Source organism: Pleuronectes platessa, chromosome 11 (assembly GCF_947347685.1).
Source record: "Pleuronectes platessa chromosome 11, fPlePla1.1, whole genome shotgun sequence".
In the NCBI taxonomy this organism is placed as follows: Eukaryota; Metazoa; Chordata; class Actinopteri; order Pleuronectiformes; family Pleuronectidae; genus Pleuronectes; species Pleuronectes platessa.
In genome coordinates, this window is record NC_070636.1 from 10,305,032 (window position 1) to 10,322,353 (window position 17,322).

At 40.1% G+C, this 17,322-nt stretch overlaps 2 protein-coding genes across 2 annotated transcripts in view; both read left to right on the forward strand.

Annotated features, from left to right (window-relative positions):
* Positions 1-6,333: 6,333 nt before the first annotated feature.
* nipal3 (NIPA like domain containing 3) lies at positions 6,334-12,715 on the forward strand. The gene is made up of 11 exons (XM_053435148.1): positions 6,334-6,553; positions 6,794-6,862; positions 7,697-7,868; positions 8,045-8,104; positions 8,436-8,581; positions 9,434-9,530; positions 9,655-9,790; positions 9,991-10,079; positions 10,291-10,354; positions 10,883-10,977; positions 11,424-12,715. The coding sequence occupies exons 1-11, from the start codon at positions 6,518-6,520 to the stop codon at positions 11,609-11,611; spliced, it is 1,152 nt and encodes a 383-aa protein (XP_053291123.1). The 5' UTR covers positions 6,334-6,517; the 3' UTR covers positions 11,612-12,715.
* A 901-nt stretch (positions 12,716-13,616) lies between these two features.
* The window catches only part of rcan3 (regulator of calcineurin 3), a 44,157-nt gene continuing 40,451 nt past the window's right edge, over positions 13,617-17,322 (forward strand). Inside the window, exons 1-2 of the mRNA XM_053435251.1 lie at positions 13,617-13,742; positions 15,108-15,382. Of these exons, the coding sequence (XP_053291226.1) occupies positions 15,164-15,382 (219 nt within the window). The 5' untranslated portion in view covers positions 13,617-13,742; positions 15,108-15,163. The remainder of the gene's footprint in view (positions 13,743-15,107; positions 15,383-17,322) is intronic.

The following is a 17,322-nucleotide window of genomic DNA, read 5'->3' on the forward strand; positions in this document are numbered from 1 at the left end:
AAGGTTCCTCTCATGGAAACAAATTCAAATTCACTAGAAATATAACATATTTTGACTTGGATCTGCACCAAATTGCACATGCTTTCTTGGGTAACACCCTAACCCTCCACAAAATTTCATAGAATTCGGTTTTGCAGTTTTTGCTTAATCCTGCAAACAAAACTACAAATGCAGATGGAAACATACATAACATAATAGAAATAAACTTTAAATAACATGCTATAATGTAACTTATAATTTATAAAGTACGAAAGTCTGTATTAATTAAAACATTTCTATTCATCAAACAATCGCATTTTCTCTTATTTTGGAATAAGGCTCATCTTTGATGGCCTTGTGTTTATAATGACTGTACATTTACATATAATCTATGCTTGTACAATACCTCTCCATTTTACATGCTCCTGTCATTCATGGAGCTGAAGTAGAAATGTCATTTGCATCTTCTCAGCGCCTCTCACATGTGCTCACGCAGAAAACATTCTCTAATGACAGAGATTAGCAGCCTGTAGTTCTCCTCTTGCACATAATAACCAGGTGTGACACACACAACAGCAAGGCAGCGGCCGGGCAGGGAACACAAGGCCAGCGGGAGGTGAGACGGACACCGCCTTGTTGTTCGTCTTATTATCTCAGCAGTCAGCAGAGGTTTTGGTGCACGCTTCCTTCATTAGTGGGCCTGCACATTCAATAGAGTGCAAGGTAATTAAAAAGGCTCTAGGTAATAATCCCAGAGATGTTTTGGCAAAGATGGAAACGGAGGGTTCTCGTGAAAAGGGACTGATATAAAAGAGGATGAGGTTTGACATGAGAGATTGTGTATGAGAGAGTAGAAATCATGACGATGAGTATTTGCAAGTTGTGTTTTACTGACTCGTAACTCGCGTGTGTCTCTCCTGCACTGAATAATGCTTCAGGGATACAGGGATTTAAAGAATGTAAAACAGCCGACTCTACACAGAGCAGAGCTGCACTCTGTGTTTGAGGCATTCAGGGTGACGTGGGCTGGATTCCAGGATCAATACGACAAAATAGTGAGTTTTCTACTGATATTGTAAAAGGGACCTCCAGTAATTGAGCCGTGTTGATGTCGTGATCGACAACTTCACATACTTTGATCAGTCCCATCCACCGCTGCTACTGAACACTGGTCACCTGTTATTCAAGGTTTGTTAATATTGATCATAATACATGTACATATCCAAACACTTCATTCGGCCCATAAGAAGTGTGAAGCCGAAAGGATGAACAGCTCTTATGAATCACTCTTATCAATTCACCTACAGACAGACAGTGGTCTCTGTAATTCGTTGATAGAAGCACAGAAATAATTTATCATGCAGCTTGAACGTAACTAGAAGAAAGCTACTTGCTACATTGGAATAAAAATAAAGATATCATGTTAAAACCAAAATTAAAAATATATATTCAAATCAAGCACATTTATTGCAAACTAATGGAGGAATCAAATGTCTTAAGCAGCACAGCTGAGACCAGGAATCCTTCCTCGGGCCCTTAAAGTTGATATGTTTAAAAAACAACCCAGGACAACAGGCTGTGCATCGTGTGAGTTACGACAGGTTCAGAATGACTTTTCTTCTGCATTGACCTTATTCTGATTTGTTAAGAATATCTGTATTACATCAAATGTCTGTTCAAAATCCAGAAATGCTTTGAATGGTTGTTTCATTTCAATGCTTTGCCTCAGGATCAGGATGGTTTATTTGTTTAGTTTTTTCATTGATGCTGCTACTTTGGTTTCTTGTTTCCTTTATCTCTTTTTTTGTACTTTTCGTTTCCTAAACAATAATATGTGTTGTAAGCCTGTTTTAGGCTGGGCACATAATGTGCCTGACTTAAGAGTAAAAATTAGTCAAACGATTAAAAAAAAATTGACTCCCCTGGTAAAATTCTGAAATAACTGGATTTGTCTCTCAGCGTTCAGTCCAATACACAGACAGTAATCAGGAATAAGCCCCTGATGAGAGAACAAGCTTTTCTCATTGTGTCAAATTTTCTTAACAATATTTGTTTCATATATCCGCTCTATCATTGTGACTCAACTGATTCTTTTGTCAAACATTTCTTCATCCTGTTGCTTAAAAGTTCGCGCAATGTCACCGAAACCGACCGACCCCAAATCACGATCGAAAAAAAAAAGTTGCTTTGTTTGTTATCGTGATTACACCCACAGTGACAAGCTCGGCTAAACTCAAATACTGAAAGCAGCATTCTTTATAATCTTGTCATTGTCACACTCACATGTAGAAATGCAAGTGACAAGTCTGGACCTGTGGAGGATCTAGGAAAAGCCTGCTCTTCCACCGCAACTTCATAACGTGTTAACATTTCTCCACGAGTTGGAGAACCACCTCGTGGAGAATCGACTTCCTGCTGCATGTGATGAATACGTCCTGTTCCCTCCATACTCCTATCTAACGTACACACATTCTTCCGTCATTACAAAAGGCTGCTGGTCTGTTGGGTTTTTCAAACAGGCCTGGCAGTTATTAAATACACACCACCATGCCTGTCACCAACGTTCACGCATTCCTAGGGGACGGCGCCCACGCACCACAAGGAACTGGCACGAGTGTAGGAAACCAATTATATTCTGTTGATGGTGAACATGAAGCGATTGTAAAATGTCATCTTTATTACGGCCTGGAGACAAATATACATCATCTGGTTGGACAAAAAGAGTCAACGGCGAGAGAGAGAGAAAGAGAAAGAAATGTAAATTGTTGGAATGCGTTCGCCAGAAAAGCTAACTGTTGTAAATTTGAAGAGTCGAATGCCGGGTTTCTCAACTGGGCGCCAGAGGTGTAACATTTCAACAAACACACAAGATCTCAAAGGAAACTTCTCTGTAACCTGAAGCGAAAAAAATAGACACAAGAAGCCTTTGACTTGGTTTTTTTCTACTTCGACCTCTACCCGGCAACACGCACATGGAAGGAAGGAAGGTCGTAACCTATTGGACCAGAGCCGGGATTATTAGTTAATTCGGTTTTCTGTTCAGCTGGAATTTTGGTAATCGATTATTTACTGGAAATAATTTTTTAAGCAGAAAAGTTGCAGCTTCTCAAATGAGAATATTTTTTTTAACTCTTTGGTTTGTTGGACAAACCAAGACATTTGAAGACGCTGTCACAGGCTGCTGAGATTTACTGTGATAAGAGATTAATCTGTGGATTAATCTGTGGTTTTTAGAAAGTAATGCATAGAGGAGCTCTTAACTGATGGGTCAATCTACACACACACAAACACACACACACAGGTGACAGGACCCAATGCCCTAAGGAGGGGACACACAGGACGTCTGACTGTCCTGCACAAAACTCTTAATAAAATTTACGTTTTTTTTACGTTGCTGTGATGATGTTTGTCAAAAACAGATTTCGGTTTAACAAATCACTGCATTGCATCACATTAAATACCTGATAAATTGAGATTAGAACTAGTAATTGTGTGAACATTGAGTTTTCACTTTACCCTCTCCAGCACTTTTATTTTCTTCTTTTTAAACTTGTTATGTATTAAATGTTTCTAAAAAAAAATTCTAATCTTAAATTTGTATTTAACTCTACTCAAGTTCCAGTGTCTTTCTTCTTCTTTTATTTAGATATTTCATTTATATTGAGATCCTTGATATACAATACAGAATTATCAATCACAGTTCATTCAGTACATTTCATTTCCCTTTTTATATTACATGTAATATTTGATATCATTACAGTCATTACCTGAAGTTCACAAAACAAACTACAGTACAGCTAATCAAACAAACTGTGACTGTGTTTATCAAAAACTAAACCGAAAGGACTTTACCACAAATTCTCATTGAACTTTAGATCAATTATTTCAAAAAGTGAAATGATAGTAAACCTTAACTGAAACCTTGAATAAATCCTATACTGTGATTATATCCTTGACAGCTTAATTGTTAAGTTGATTGAAAGGTTTGATCATCTTGGACACTCCATACGAGCCAGTGGAAAAATCCATTTGCCTACATACCTTCACGCACCTGTTAACACCCTGAGGATGAAGCACCTGTTTAGCATCTCTACCTAACTACCCCCCCCCCCCCTCTCTCTCTCACACACACACACACACACACACACAGTCTGAGCTGTAATCAGTGTCTCTGTGATAATTATGTACGGCCACCAACACCACTTCTCATTCCAACTGGTTGTAAAGTGCATTAAGCTGGAACAGGCGCGGCAGGCGAGACACTTTGTAGTTCGGAAGGGGAAGTTTTATTGTGCGCTGCTAAAGAGCTGAACCGGCCCTTTACAATACATTTAAATCTTATTGATCTGTGTATGGTATATTATACATGCAAGGTGTAACTGCAAACCATTTCAATAACATGCACAGGTGAGTCGTGGCTTGGCTTAATACACAGGATTGTGAAGCTGGCTACACTAGACTATAAATGGTCTTAAAGAAGAAGATTGCATCAATTTACGATGAAAAGGGATTTAAATGTATTTTTGACTTTATCTAAAAGGGCAATCTGACCCTCTATCAGTTCACGACTCGAAATACAAACTGTAAATAAAGATGGACGACATGACGCCTCCCCAAAAGTGAAGCCAAATCATCTCAAACGCCCCCCTGGTGGCTGACTACAGTTATGTTTTCTGCAATTTTGGGCAATTCTGGCTTCGAAATGATTTTGTAAGTTCGTATCTGGGATATTTTGGCTTCACTTCTGGACAGCGGGAGGAAGATGCGTCGTCCATCTTTTTTTACAGTCCTTGGCTCTGAGCAAATAACTGACAAAGTCAAGCTCTTGCAACTCGAAAAAGAGGACACATTAAATGTTTTGTATTGCTGTCATGCCTTCAGGTTCTACAGAGTCAGATTGAAAGTGAAAGGAGTTAAAGTTAAATCATATACTTGCATAGGTTGATTTGAGCATGATGGGTATTCTCCGATTGGTGTTTCACTCCCCCTGCTGGCCGGCTAATGGAATTTGAGGAGTAAAGAGTAAGTGTAATTTCAGAGTAAGTTAACAATTCTTTTTCCTGTTATCAACATGAGTGTGTTCTACAAAACATGTTTTCTCTTACTTCTTGAAAAAACACTTATGAGACTTGTTCAACCATTTCAATAGTATTGCTAATACACTTATTCATATATTTCGAAGCAGGTGCAGTGACTCATCTGTTGCTCTCGTGATCTCTACCTGTTTCAGAGACTTGGAAAGAAAACCTCTGTTGTCTTTTGGAACACTGGCTCACACCCTTGACCCACCTTTGTATTCTTTGAAACAACCCGAGTTATAGAAACAGTGTTGCTGACGTACTGCAGCGTGTCCCTCCTCTCAGTGACAGAAAGAGAAGAAAGGTGAAGTGCGTGATGAGCTGGCGACACCGTGATCACGCACGATCACGCTTTTCTCAGGTGGAGGAGGGGTTGCCAATGTCCCTTTTAGAGATCAGCGTGATAGAATAGCTGGTGTGACACATACTTCATGGAAACGTAGTCGTGGTTGTAACGGATATGAAACAGATGGATGAAATATCATTAGGCTTGGATTTGAGTCCGGCTAATGACACCAGGGCAGAGCTCCAAATCAGATCAGGGGATTTACTGCCACTTGAGGACCAGTTAAGCCGATCGATATCTTCCTCAGCTGCAACTACTGGCGGACAAATGGCAGCTCAATGGCGCGGCCTGGTGTCCTCAAGTGTTACTGCAGCCTACAGTCAAATCTGCATTGCATCTATGTGTTAAGAGCGTTTAAACAACACTCTGACGTGATACCTATATAATAGCAGTAATTATAATTAATTAATTCGCAGTCCTAGAACATTTTGTAATGTATTTTATAGTTGGTACTTTCAAGGGTTGAGCAATCCTCATTATTATTATTATTATTATTATTATTATTATTCAGGAAAGTTAACTGGCTTTTTGTTATTATACATTTTTTTAATTTAATTTAATTTAATTTAATTTAATTTAATTTATTTACCTCCTGCAAAGACGCGGACTAGGCAACTCCTGCGCCGAAGCGGTTTGCGCACCTTCTGCATAGAAGCGAACTGCGCAGGATTAATTTAATTTAATTTAATTTAATTTAATTTAATTTAATTTTGATTTATTAAACTGTATTAAAACAATCCAAACATTGGGCATCATATTTTCGTGTAGTTTTGTAAAATGTATTCTGCTCCTTTTCATTCACGATTCTTTGTTTGCATTTCAATTTGTTTTGTTTGGTCGGTGAATTAAATGAACTTACAAATAAAATTAAAAATCCAAGTCACGTGACGCATTCGTACCGCGCGTTTGACGTCAGCGCGCAGCCCACAACAAGAGAATTCAATGCGGAAGTGAGAGTGAGTCTCGACCATGGAGCGGAAGCTGCTGTGTCGCTCAGCGTAGAGACAGAAACACACGATAAAATTTGAGACAAAGACACAAAGACAATGTCCCCTCGACAATATGCCTGAATGTGTGACTATTAAATATAAATGAGAAGCTGCCTCTGACCGGGATGGATATCTTCAAAAACGAGGGAGGCTCCTACACGGTGAGACAATTCACACAAAGTACTTTTTAAACCTCTGTCAGTTCTTCGCTTTCACCTTTTCTGTCTTAACAATAGTTTTTAAATGTGTTTTCACGTCTTAAAGTTCAGAGATTACTTAAACTGTTGAAGCTTGGTCTCCTAGTACAGCAGAAGCCGGTTGGAGTGACTGTGAAGTACAAATACCAACACATTGAATTCAACCTGATTGGTTTTTTTTATAAAACAGTTTTTCTTTTGCAGGATAATCTCATCGGGACCTTACTCGCTATTTTTGGAAACGTGCTCGTCAGCATCTCCTTAAGTATTCAGGTAAAGAGACCCTTTCATTTATATAAAAAAACTCCCTTATATTCCTCTACAGTATGATAAACTTATCTCTTTACATGCATATACTTATACACACTTATTGTTTTCATCATATTTGATACTGTTGTGTATTTATACCTGTTTACTTATGCAGAATATGTACATGTCTATATAGTGATACAATACTTACTTGCATGTTTATGTATATGTCAATATTTCCTTATAAATAATTCACAAATACAGTATAACCTCAAGCAATAATCCTATTTCCCTACCCATTATATTCTGTCTCTGTATATTATGATTTAAAAAATATTAAATTTGGGGTTTTATTTCCTGTTTTATTCTATTTTCTTGTCTACCTACTTCTGATTATCTGCCACTAGCATGGGATCAATAAAGCTAATCAATCTGATCTGAACTGATCCCATCTTATCTTAAATATACTTATTATATTGCCTGCTGTGCCAAACATCCAAATATTGTTATTTCTCTGATGTGGAGTAGATATAAAGCTCTACTTATTGCACATTATGTACCTCAATGTAAACAGCTGGAGGCTCATTGTGGGAGATTAACCCTTTTGGGCTTTGCTGTCAAGTCAGTATTGTTTTCAGCCTTTAGATGAACCCTTTATGGAGGAAATACAATCGTCACGAGTCATCACTGTCATTTTTCCATTCCTGCTGCCCATCCCTTCTGTGCTTCTAATGTACACCAACTGTAAAATGTCTGCAAAAGCAGCCTACTATAGAAGTTTGCTTTATTTAATCCATGTGGAGCACAGACTGTTTGCATTCTTCCAGTCACCGCTGTGTTTTACCTGAATACTTGCAGAAATACAGCCATGTGACTTTAGCTGGGACGAAGGACCCGCGGACCTTCTACCGCACTAAGACCTGGTGGTGTGGGTTTGTGCTGACATGTCTCGGGGAGGGAGCAAACTTTGTCTCTTACGCCTTCGCCCCCCTGGCTCTCATCGCACCACTTAATGCTGTGTCAGTTCTGAGTGAGTATGATTCAAGCTACAGTGCCACTGTGATGTGTTGGTGCTGAAGTTTGGAGATAAAGTCTCACTATAATCCCAAAGCCGCTACTCACTGGAATGACCTCATTTCACTGTTCATTTAATTCACGTTGAATTGAAAATGTGTAAAATCTTGCTTTGTGCTTTATCTTTTTCAGCGAGTTCCATTTTGGGGCTTATTTTTCTGCGAGAGAAATCGAAGCCAAGCGTCAATGCAAGTAAGTTCAGCCCGTGTGTGAGGGACTGAAGATCGCTCTGGCACTCACATGCAAATATCATGGAAGTTGTGACATTGTATGTAAATGATTACTTAGCCTCATGGCACACTGCACACCACATTCTGTCCTCATCAGCCGGTATTGTAACTGAGATTACAAAGTTCATATGTCTGTCTATGTACAGGACATGTTTTAAATGTGATTCTGTAAGATTTTATAGAAAAGAAAACCGCGCTGTGTCTTAAGTTTGACTATTATATCTAAAATACTTTCCCTCTCTCTCGACACTGAAAACATTCAAGGAGCTAAAGTGAATTGTGTCTTGTTTCAGAGCGCTATGGGCTGTCCTTCCTGGGCTGCCTCCTAACCATAGGAGGAACATACCTCTTTGTGACCTTTGGACCAAACTCTCATGAAAAACTCAACGCAGAGAACATTGTGAGGCACCTTGTGGGATGGCCCGTGCTCTTGTTTGTGGTAAGATGTTTTCATTCACCGAAGAAGTTCGGCAGCACGAGCCTCTACAAACATTTCACATTTGTTTTCCATCTATTACTCCGCTGTGCTTCCGTTACAGCCCACACTCGGTAAACAAACGTCAGTGTATGTCATGGCTAAATAGCATTTTAAATATTTGACTTCATAATTGGCTAAACACAAATAAAAACCGTAGAATCCTTAGGCAAGTATAGTATTGTTAGAGATGTTGTTCCTGTACACCTCCCACGCCCATTGTATCCATCATTTATATTCCACCGACATACGTCCATTATATAGGAAGCAATACAGGAACCCTGCAGTTCAGGATGAGTGACTCTCCTGTTTTCTTTACTTTTTTTTTTTGATGATAAGGTTGTAACCACAGCCTGTAAATAAAGATGGATAGCACAAAACCACTGATTCTAATAATTGTATAAGAATTAAGCTAAAATATCACGGATACAGGTGCCACCATCTTGTGCTTTTGACTGAGCGCGAGTCAGAGTCTGCGTCGGAGTGATTGTGGTTGCGGAGCTAAATATCGAGGTCAAACTCAGCTGTCATTCACGCTGTTTAACCCTGTTTTTATATTATCAAACTAAACTGGGTTTTACCGATCCCACAAAGCTTCTATGTCGTGTTTCTGTCCTAGAATCATTTGGTCTTTCCCCTTTTGGGCCCAAATCATGTTCCACATTGAACAGTGACTCCTCCAGTCTTCTTCACCCATGTTATTATTCAGCATAAACTTGTGTCTCTTGACTGTTAGATGTGAACTCTCTTGCACTTCCTGTTGTGTTCATTTGAAAGCAGTTTGGTGTTTACTGTTGCTGTTTTCCTCACTGACAGCTCCTGGAGATCATCACGTTCTGCCTGCTCCTTTACTTCTACAAACAGCGCAGCGCCAACTACGTCGTTGTTATCCTGCTGCTGGTCGCCCTACTGGGTGAGTCTGCGGCATTAAAGCCTGTCCATGTCAAGCCATTACCATATTTTACTGGAATACATTTGAGAATTTGAGGTGTGGGGAAACAAGTTCGAGTTGTTTGATCTGTATTTTTTTTTACCAGGCTCCATCACGGTCATCTCAGTGAAGGCGGTGTCGGGCATGTTGGTGCTCACGGCCGAGGGCACCATGCAGCTTGACAACCCGATCTTCAGTGTCATGTGTGTGTGCATGGTGGCTTCAGTGGTCTTCCAGGCCAGGTGAGAAACGAATTAAGAGGCCAGAGAGGGGTTAGAATGAATGTGTGGTGGCTGCAGTGTAGTCGTGTTCATTAAGAGTAAGAGCCTACTATAGAATATTTGCTTAATATTCAAGTTTAATTATTCAATTTGTTTTTATCAAGGTCTTTCACTAAGTTTTCTTCTTAATAGTCTTTTTTCTGTTGTTGTCGTCCTCTTAGATTTCTCTCCCAGGCTTGTAGGCTGCACGACTCTTCTCTGATTGCCAGTGTCAACTACATCCTCTCAACCTCCTTTGCTATTGCAGCAGGTGAGTTGTGCTGTTGTTTGACCGGGTTTGTGTTTGCCTACAATTCTGATTTGTGTTGACAGTTTTCCATTGCATCCAAAGACCCTTTTACTACTTAATGTGGCTCAGGAGGTTCTGAGTAGTAAAAGTAGTAGTATATTAAAACTAAGATGGCTCCCTCGAGAGTCACAACATGGAAGTCACGAGTTGTTTTCCTCACTCCTGCTTTTAGGTGCTGTGTTCTACTTTGAATTTAAGAACGAAGACGTGCTGCACATCTGCATGTTTCTGTTGGGGTGAGTTGTTCACAGAAGATACTCTGACACGTCACAGTGGAAGAATGTTTGTGAAGAAATGCCTGACAGCTGAGTTCTGTTTGACTGCCTCTGTTTCAGGCTCCTGCTGTAACACATGCTGACTCAATGTCACACTGTCATTGCTTTTTATAGGATGCACACATACCTTGAAATGTTATATTTAAACTAGGCGTGATGTCACTTTCTGACTTCTTCATGACTAATCATATGATGTCATATAATGGGGAAGAATGGTCCGACCGATATAAGCTTTATATTGACTCTAACCTGATTATTTGTGGAGATATCCTTTTTTAAATCTTGTTTACCTTCAAGAGTTAATCATGTGGAGATAAGTGAAAACAATACCTTGCTTGAATAGCTATACTGCCGCACAGGGTGATTAACATAGAAAATGGACATTTGCTAAGAATATGTAAATACATACTCAGAATTATTCAAAGCTGTTGAACTTTGTCATCTTCTTTTGCTTAAAAGCTGTAACTGATCATTTTGTTCTTCGTACAGAACGGTGTTTTGTTTCCTGGGGGTCTTCCTCATCACCAAAAACAGGAAAAGGCCCAAGACCTTTGAGCCGTACGTCACTATGGATATGACTAATGGTTTGTATTAACTTCTTATATACTAACGGTTGTACAGGGATCTGTTTACATTTTGCAGCTACACAGCAAGATTTCTAATCGAGAAGAACCTTTGTCTTATTAATTCACATCACAAATTGGCTGCAATACAACAATATTATTATATATATATGTATATGTGTGTGTGCATGTATCTGACAGCTTAAACAGTAAGCGATATTAATGACGTCTCAAACATTTGAATGGGTTTCCTGTGACTAAACCTACCTAATATTAATGCACGTCTATTCTACAATGTTTGTTCTATAAAAAAAAGTTTATTAATAAGATCAGTGCATATTGGGAAACATAGAAGCGGCTTTTTCTGTGAAAGGCTTATATTGCCGACCTATATATTAGTTGGGCTCTATGTTTTCCAGAAGATTTTAATTGAGCAGTCGCTGAGAATATTACTTTTCCATCTTCAGGTGTCCCGACCATTCATGACAAAGGCCCCATTAATCAGCCCGAGTTCACTGGTTCTTTCACCTACGGGGCTCTGGTCAACAACGATTGCGTGCTTCCTTCGACTCTGCCGGTCGCCAACCTGGAGCAGCCGCCAGTCGGCTTCGGACCCGCCGATGCATCGATTTACCCTGAACTGAAGAAAGACTAGGACCAACGTTTTCTTCTTTCCCTTCACTCCAAAACACCTTCAGGGACTTTGAAGACCACGCGGGTTACAGTCAGGTCTTTTCCCAAAAATCATGAGCCCAGCATCCATCCCAGTAGGAAGTGTCCACTGGGTGTTTTTAACGTCTCCTCACCACGGGGCACTCCTCTCCCCGATCTTTCCATTTTTAAATCTCTAAACCAAAACATGACCTTAAGAAGCCTTTCTTTTTTTTTCCAAGAAGAAGACGACTGTATTTATTCCAAAAATGAAGGGAAGAAACTCGAAGCTCCTGGATGTTTTAGAAACATGACGGCAGAGAAAGAGTTTCACCTTGAAGTCTACTGCCTTTTATCGTGCATTACCATTGATATTTACTCAAAAGACTCACTTCCACAACTGTTTTCTTGCAGTTTTGTTCTCATGTACTTGTTAATGAGGACATACTGGGGACCATGCAGTAATCTGTTCTTCCATTGAGGACTGTGAGGTTCCTCCCTGATTTCCAGGCTCCTACTACCTTGTAATGTAGCTGCAGGCTTTCGGAATATTTGCCAATGAACATTTAGACTTTTAACGTCTGCCTCTGTCTGTCTGTCTGTCTTAACTGAGCGGTTTTGTCTCCTCACTTTTTCTCGTTTGAGGGATTTTAATTTTTCTACTTTTCCTAATGTTACCAAACAACGGGTGCAATTCTTTTAACTTATTGTATTTATTATTTTTTTCTTTGAATGTGCCTTGAAAAGTAGCTTTACACTGGACATTACTGTAAGGTGGTACTCAACATAAACCATGTAGGTGAGTGATTCTTCACTGTGGCTGATCAGTTATTCTAATGCAACTATAACCTGTCAGTGTCTGTCAGAATAAAAATAAACACCTGAAACCTTTTGAAAAAAACAGTGATGATGCTTTTGAGAACTGAAAAAGAAGACAAGTGTAAAAATATGAATATTGAAAATACTGATAGTGTACAAACAGTTAAATATTTTAGTATAATAAAGTAGTCTATGGACAATGAAACGTTTGAAATTGTGTTTTTGGAAGATAAATATTGCTAATGACAAATTTATAAATAAAAGTAAGTTGCTAATGTTGCCAAGTTAATGTTTCTACCTGGTTTGCATTGTAAATACAGTTTGTTCATTTCAGTGTAAGACAAAATAAAACAAAGTATTAGTGTAATACGAAAACAACACAAAAAAATATACTTATGCACTTGGACATATTCCATGATGAAAAAGGACAACAAAGAAGAAAAGTTATTTATAAACTGCCTGATTAATAGGAATAACACAACATAAATGCAGATGGCCACCCTCCCTTTTTTATTTACTCTCTTTCACAAATTAATTATATATATTATACATTAACCAGAAGCCCACATAACATAAATATTACTCATTTCATTCATACTGTTTCATAACTTTTTCTTAAATTAAATAATATTTGATAAAAAAGCTGTTTGTTAATGGACTTTTGAAGTTATACTTCCCCCTATAATCCTTGTCATTTGATATTAATGCTGGTTTTCACGTAGGAGCCCATTTCTGGCTTTATACGTGACGCCAATAATATTTTAAACCTTTAAGTTTCAACGCATGTGACTTGATAAATAGTCTTTTTGTTATGTTTAAAACGGGGGAACTAAACTTTAAATTTGAACCATTGTACAAACCTGAAGGAGCATGTGTGTGTTTGTGTCCAACAGGTGGATGCAGTGAACCAAGCCAGCGAGCAAACCTAGAAACATGCCATGTCTGCAGAGAGGAGATGTCTCCACCCGGTTGGGATGAGTCAGCTGGTTGACCCTCACACAAGCTGATCAAACGTCCACCATCACATTGTGTCAAACTCCGCTGCTGCTCCATCGCCACAAAGCTCCGATCAGCAGCAGCATCCTCCCTCCTGCTGCGGCCTGATTGGTCGGTGACGTTCTCCGGCGGCTTGTCATTGGTCGCAGCTGCCAGAGTAGGCTGCATCATCATCATCATCATCATCAGGACAACAGACACACAACACGCATCCCAACGGCTCCATCACAACTCGTCCAAAAACAAGTCCCCTGCAGGACACCCCGATTCCCATCCACGTGCAATGGGCTGCTCGTGCTGCGTTCACTGACACAAGTGAGGTGAGTGTTTTTACATATTTTCAATCTGAGGTGGCAGCAACTTCATCACGAGCCGCGACTGTGTGGTAAAGTCCCCCCCCCCCCCCCCCCCTGTGAAAACATCTAACGTCACGAACATCTGCTTTCACATCACCGATCTGTTGTTGTTGTTGTTGTTGTGGTGGTGGTGGTGGTGGTGACACGCTCGTGCAGCTTTTGTTTTCTTTTGCACGAGCCTCAAACGTCACATCACGTGTTTTCCTCGGTGGCACATTTTGATGTCACTATCATCACCGGCCATTTATGTTGTGAACATGTGGTGTGATGCTGTCGTTGCCCGCCACAACCGCTGGCTGCTCGTCTCTTTCAAAGATATGTTTTTATCTATATTTAAAACCCAGAGTGTATTTCTTCTCTATATTTGAGATTCAGCTTATTTTTATTGGATGTTAGTGTTATTCAAATATTGAGGACGTGTCATTCGGCCCTGTCTACCTCTAGATGGCGCTCTATCATCAGTACATGTTTCCCATATTAGGGTCAGACTTTGCTCCACCTGTCAATATTCTTTCATGTGAAAGGATTTTATATGATATATGGGTTTTTCCAGTAGAGCTTATGAAATTATTTGAATTAAAATATTTATTTGGTTAACGAAAGTCGCAAATGAATCTTCTGTGATGGTAGAATTGGATTTTACCGATTGGCCAAGCCAAGCAATTTAGATGTGTCACCATGGGCTCGAGGAAGTTTCTACATTTTAGACGGTAAACAAGTAATCGAGCAATAAAAAGTAAGTAAATAAAACAAGTTTAAAAATTCGTATTTTATGCAGTGAGTTGTGAGATTATGCACACTGTACTTTGAGGCAGTATATATACAGAGAGGCACCTGTGGATGCTGGTTGACTTAAGATATAATGGAATCATTAAAAAATAAAAGACTAAGAGAGTTTATTTAGGGAAACTAAATTGAACAAAACTTAATTTTTTGCCTCATTTTGCTCATATTCAACATTCTCTTGTTTCATGATCTTTAAAGTCGGAATCTCCATCCTACCATTCCTCCAGTTTAGTGTGGATTTAATATGTTCAGTAGCTCCTACAGTATACGATGGTTGATTTGTTGCATTTCTGAACTGTTTATTCATTCAAATACCATAAAATATACATCTGGTAACCTAAAGATGTGCTTTAATTTGATAAGCACATCTTTATATATCATTATCACCATATAATATGTTAAATGTATTTCTTTACTCTTTTTTCCACACCTTGTTGGTACCTCATCCTAATGTACCAGTGTTTCACGTCCTCCTCACTTGGCATCAAACATTCAGTCGTTATATTCACTTCATCTCCAACCTTCTTATCTCACCTCTTCCAGTTCCCGTCTCTGTGATCCCTGCCCCCCCGTCAGCAGTCTATTCAAAAGGCTCCAACATGCTGCGAGAGAGCTCCAAGGCGTCGAGCAACGGCTCCGAGGCCTACAGCAGCGATCCCGAGGAAGACGAGGAGGAGGAAGAGGAGGAGGAGGACATGGTGGTCGGGGAGAACGATCAGGACGGCATGGCGGACGAGCTGATGGATCTGAGCGACCTGCCCACGTCGCTCTTTGTCTGCAGTGTCCACGAGAGTGTGTTCGAGGACGACGTGCACAGGGTGAGACGGAGCAAACTCACTTTCTGGGTCATAGCCTAGCTGTGTGTGTGTGTGTGTCTGTCTGTGTGTATTTGCAGTGTGTTTTTATGTTTGACTCATCCAGCTGAATGTGTCAACGCATCAAAGATTCAAAGCCCAGCAGCACGTGCATGATGTCATCCGCTGCTTTTGCTCCAGTCCAGTCATGGTCTCAAGCTCCAGATCAACACACACACACACACACACACACACACACACACACACACACACACACACACACACACACACACACACACACACACACACACACACAAACACACACACCTGATGCTGTAATTTATTTTCCAGGGAGCGTGAATGCAGGGCAGTGGATTACAATATGACAGAATCATGAGTCATACTCTGCCTTCATCCATGTGCTCATGCATATCATTTGATCATCATCGTACTCAGTGTGTTATTGTGCCCCAATGTAAAACAGAAGCACACAGACACACACAGACACACACATGTTAGTGATATGTCTGTGTAGTGCAGAGTCTCTCTGTACAGTAGTTTCAATATGTTTTCAGACATTTACTCCCAGAAAATGTCGGCAAAATCAGGAGCAGACATTTCCAGAGATTGCTTTTTAAATATGCGTAACGCAGCAGGAGATTTCCAGGTCAAATGTGTTCACCACAACAGGAATGTTCGCAGAACAGTCAGGCGGGAGGTGGCGTCTGGGTGGATCAGGCAGGAGGCAGGACATGATGTATCAATTCTGCTGTGGAAATCACATGTTTTCTATCACCAAAAGCTCTTGAATGCCGTTTTCTTCCAAAGTTGACGTCAGCGTCTTCTACGTGCGATGGCATCCGGAGATGTTTGTGTTCAGTTTTGCATCCATCACGTGTTAGAAACCTCAACAATCTGCTCGTTTCAATCTTCGGACTTGTTCCTGCTGTTTTTCTCACATGGGCTCTTTGTCCAGATCTCCAAATTTCCCAAAATGTCAAGAGCAACTTAGGAAAATGTGCAGACTTCAGTGCATGTCTGAAAGCAGCATCAGACTCATTATAAGGCGGGGATACTCGGATCACAGCTCCAGTTGGCTGGAGGAGGATACAAAGAGAATACTTTTCCTCCGTCCTTCCAGCTGGCATGCTCCACACCTCTCTCTCACTCTCTTAGTCGTTCATTCTCCATCAAACCTAGCCCTCCATTTCTCTCCACTGTACGTTTCTAAAATCTACCCTCCTCATCCTCTGCATTTAGTTTCCTCCCCTCTCTCTCTCTCTCTCTCTCTCTCTCTCTGATGAGTTTTAATATTCCCCTCCTGTCTCTCCCTCTCTCTCTGAAGCGTTCTTTATTTATCCTCTCCGTGTATGTAAATGCAAAGCGTTGAGGCTAAATCTGGCGCATGCACAAAATCCCTTTAAATGAATCACTCCTGCTTTGTGAGTTAGCTGTTTGTAAACCCATCGCTCCGAGTGCTGGAGTCCGCCCCCCTCCTCCCTTTCTTTTTTTTTTTTTTTTTTTTACCTCCTCGCTTCATTATGATTCACATTCTGGCTTTTAAGTGGAAATGCCACCCACACACCCCTTCAGTCACAGCGTGTCAATAGATTGTTCTCCATACGGCTCAATTAAATGAGCACGGCTAAAAATACGTTTTTTTTTTGTCATTTATTCAAACTTTGAAAACGAGGACACGAAGGGATGAGGTATGAAATAAGAATAACAAGTTGTGATATTTTCAAAGCTTGAACAAGGACTTGATGAGGTTGTGTTTGGCATGTAGCAGTGCCACAGAGTCTTCAAAGCTTTTGTGAGGGTACACACAAACACACACGCACAGTTGTGTCTCCATGACTTCAGAGTACATTAGTCGGACTTGTGCTAACTAGAGTTGTTACTAGCCTAACTCTTACCCTACCTTACGCCTAAACTAAACTGAACTTAACTTAACTTAATCTTGT

Bases quoted from the DNA above. Each gene is read 5' to 3' on its own strand.
- nipal3 (XM_053435148.1), top strand. From the start codon at position 6,518: ATGGATATCTTCAAAAACGAGGGAGGCTCCTACACG. The intron at 6,863-7,696 runs GTAAAGAGACCC...GAATACTTGCAG, and splicing joins GCATCTCCTTAAGTATTCAG to AAATACAGCCATGTGACTTT. The intron at 9,531-9,654 runs GTGAGTCTGCGG...TTTTTTTACCAG, and splicing joins GCTGCTGGTCGCCCTACTGG to GCTCCATCACGGTCATCTCA.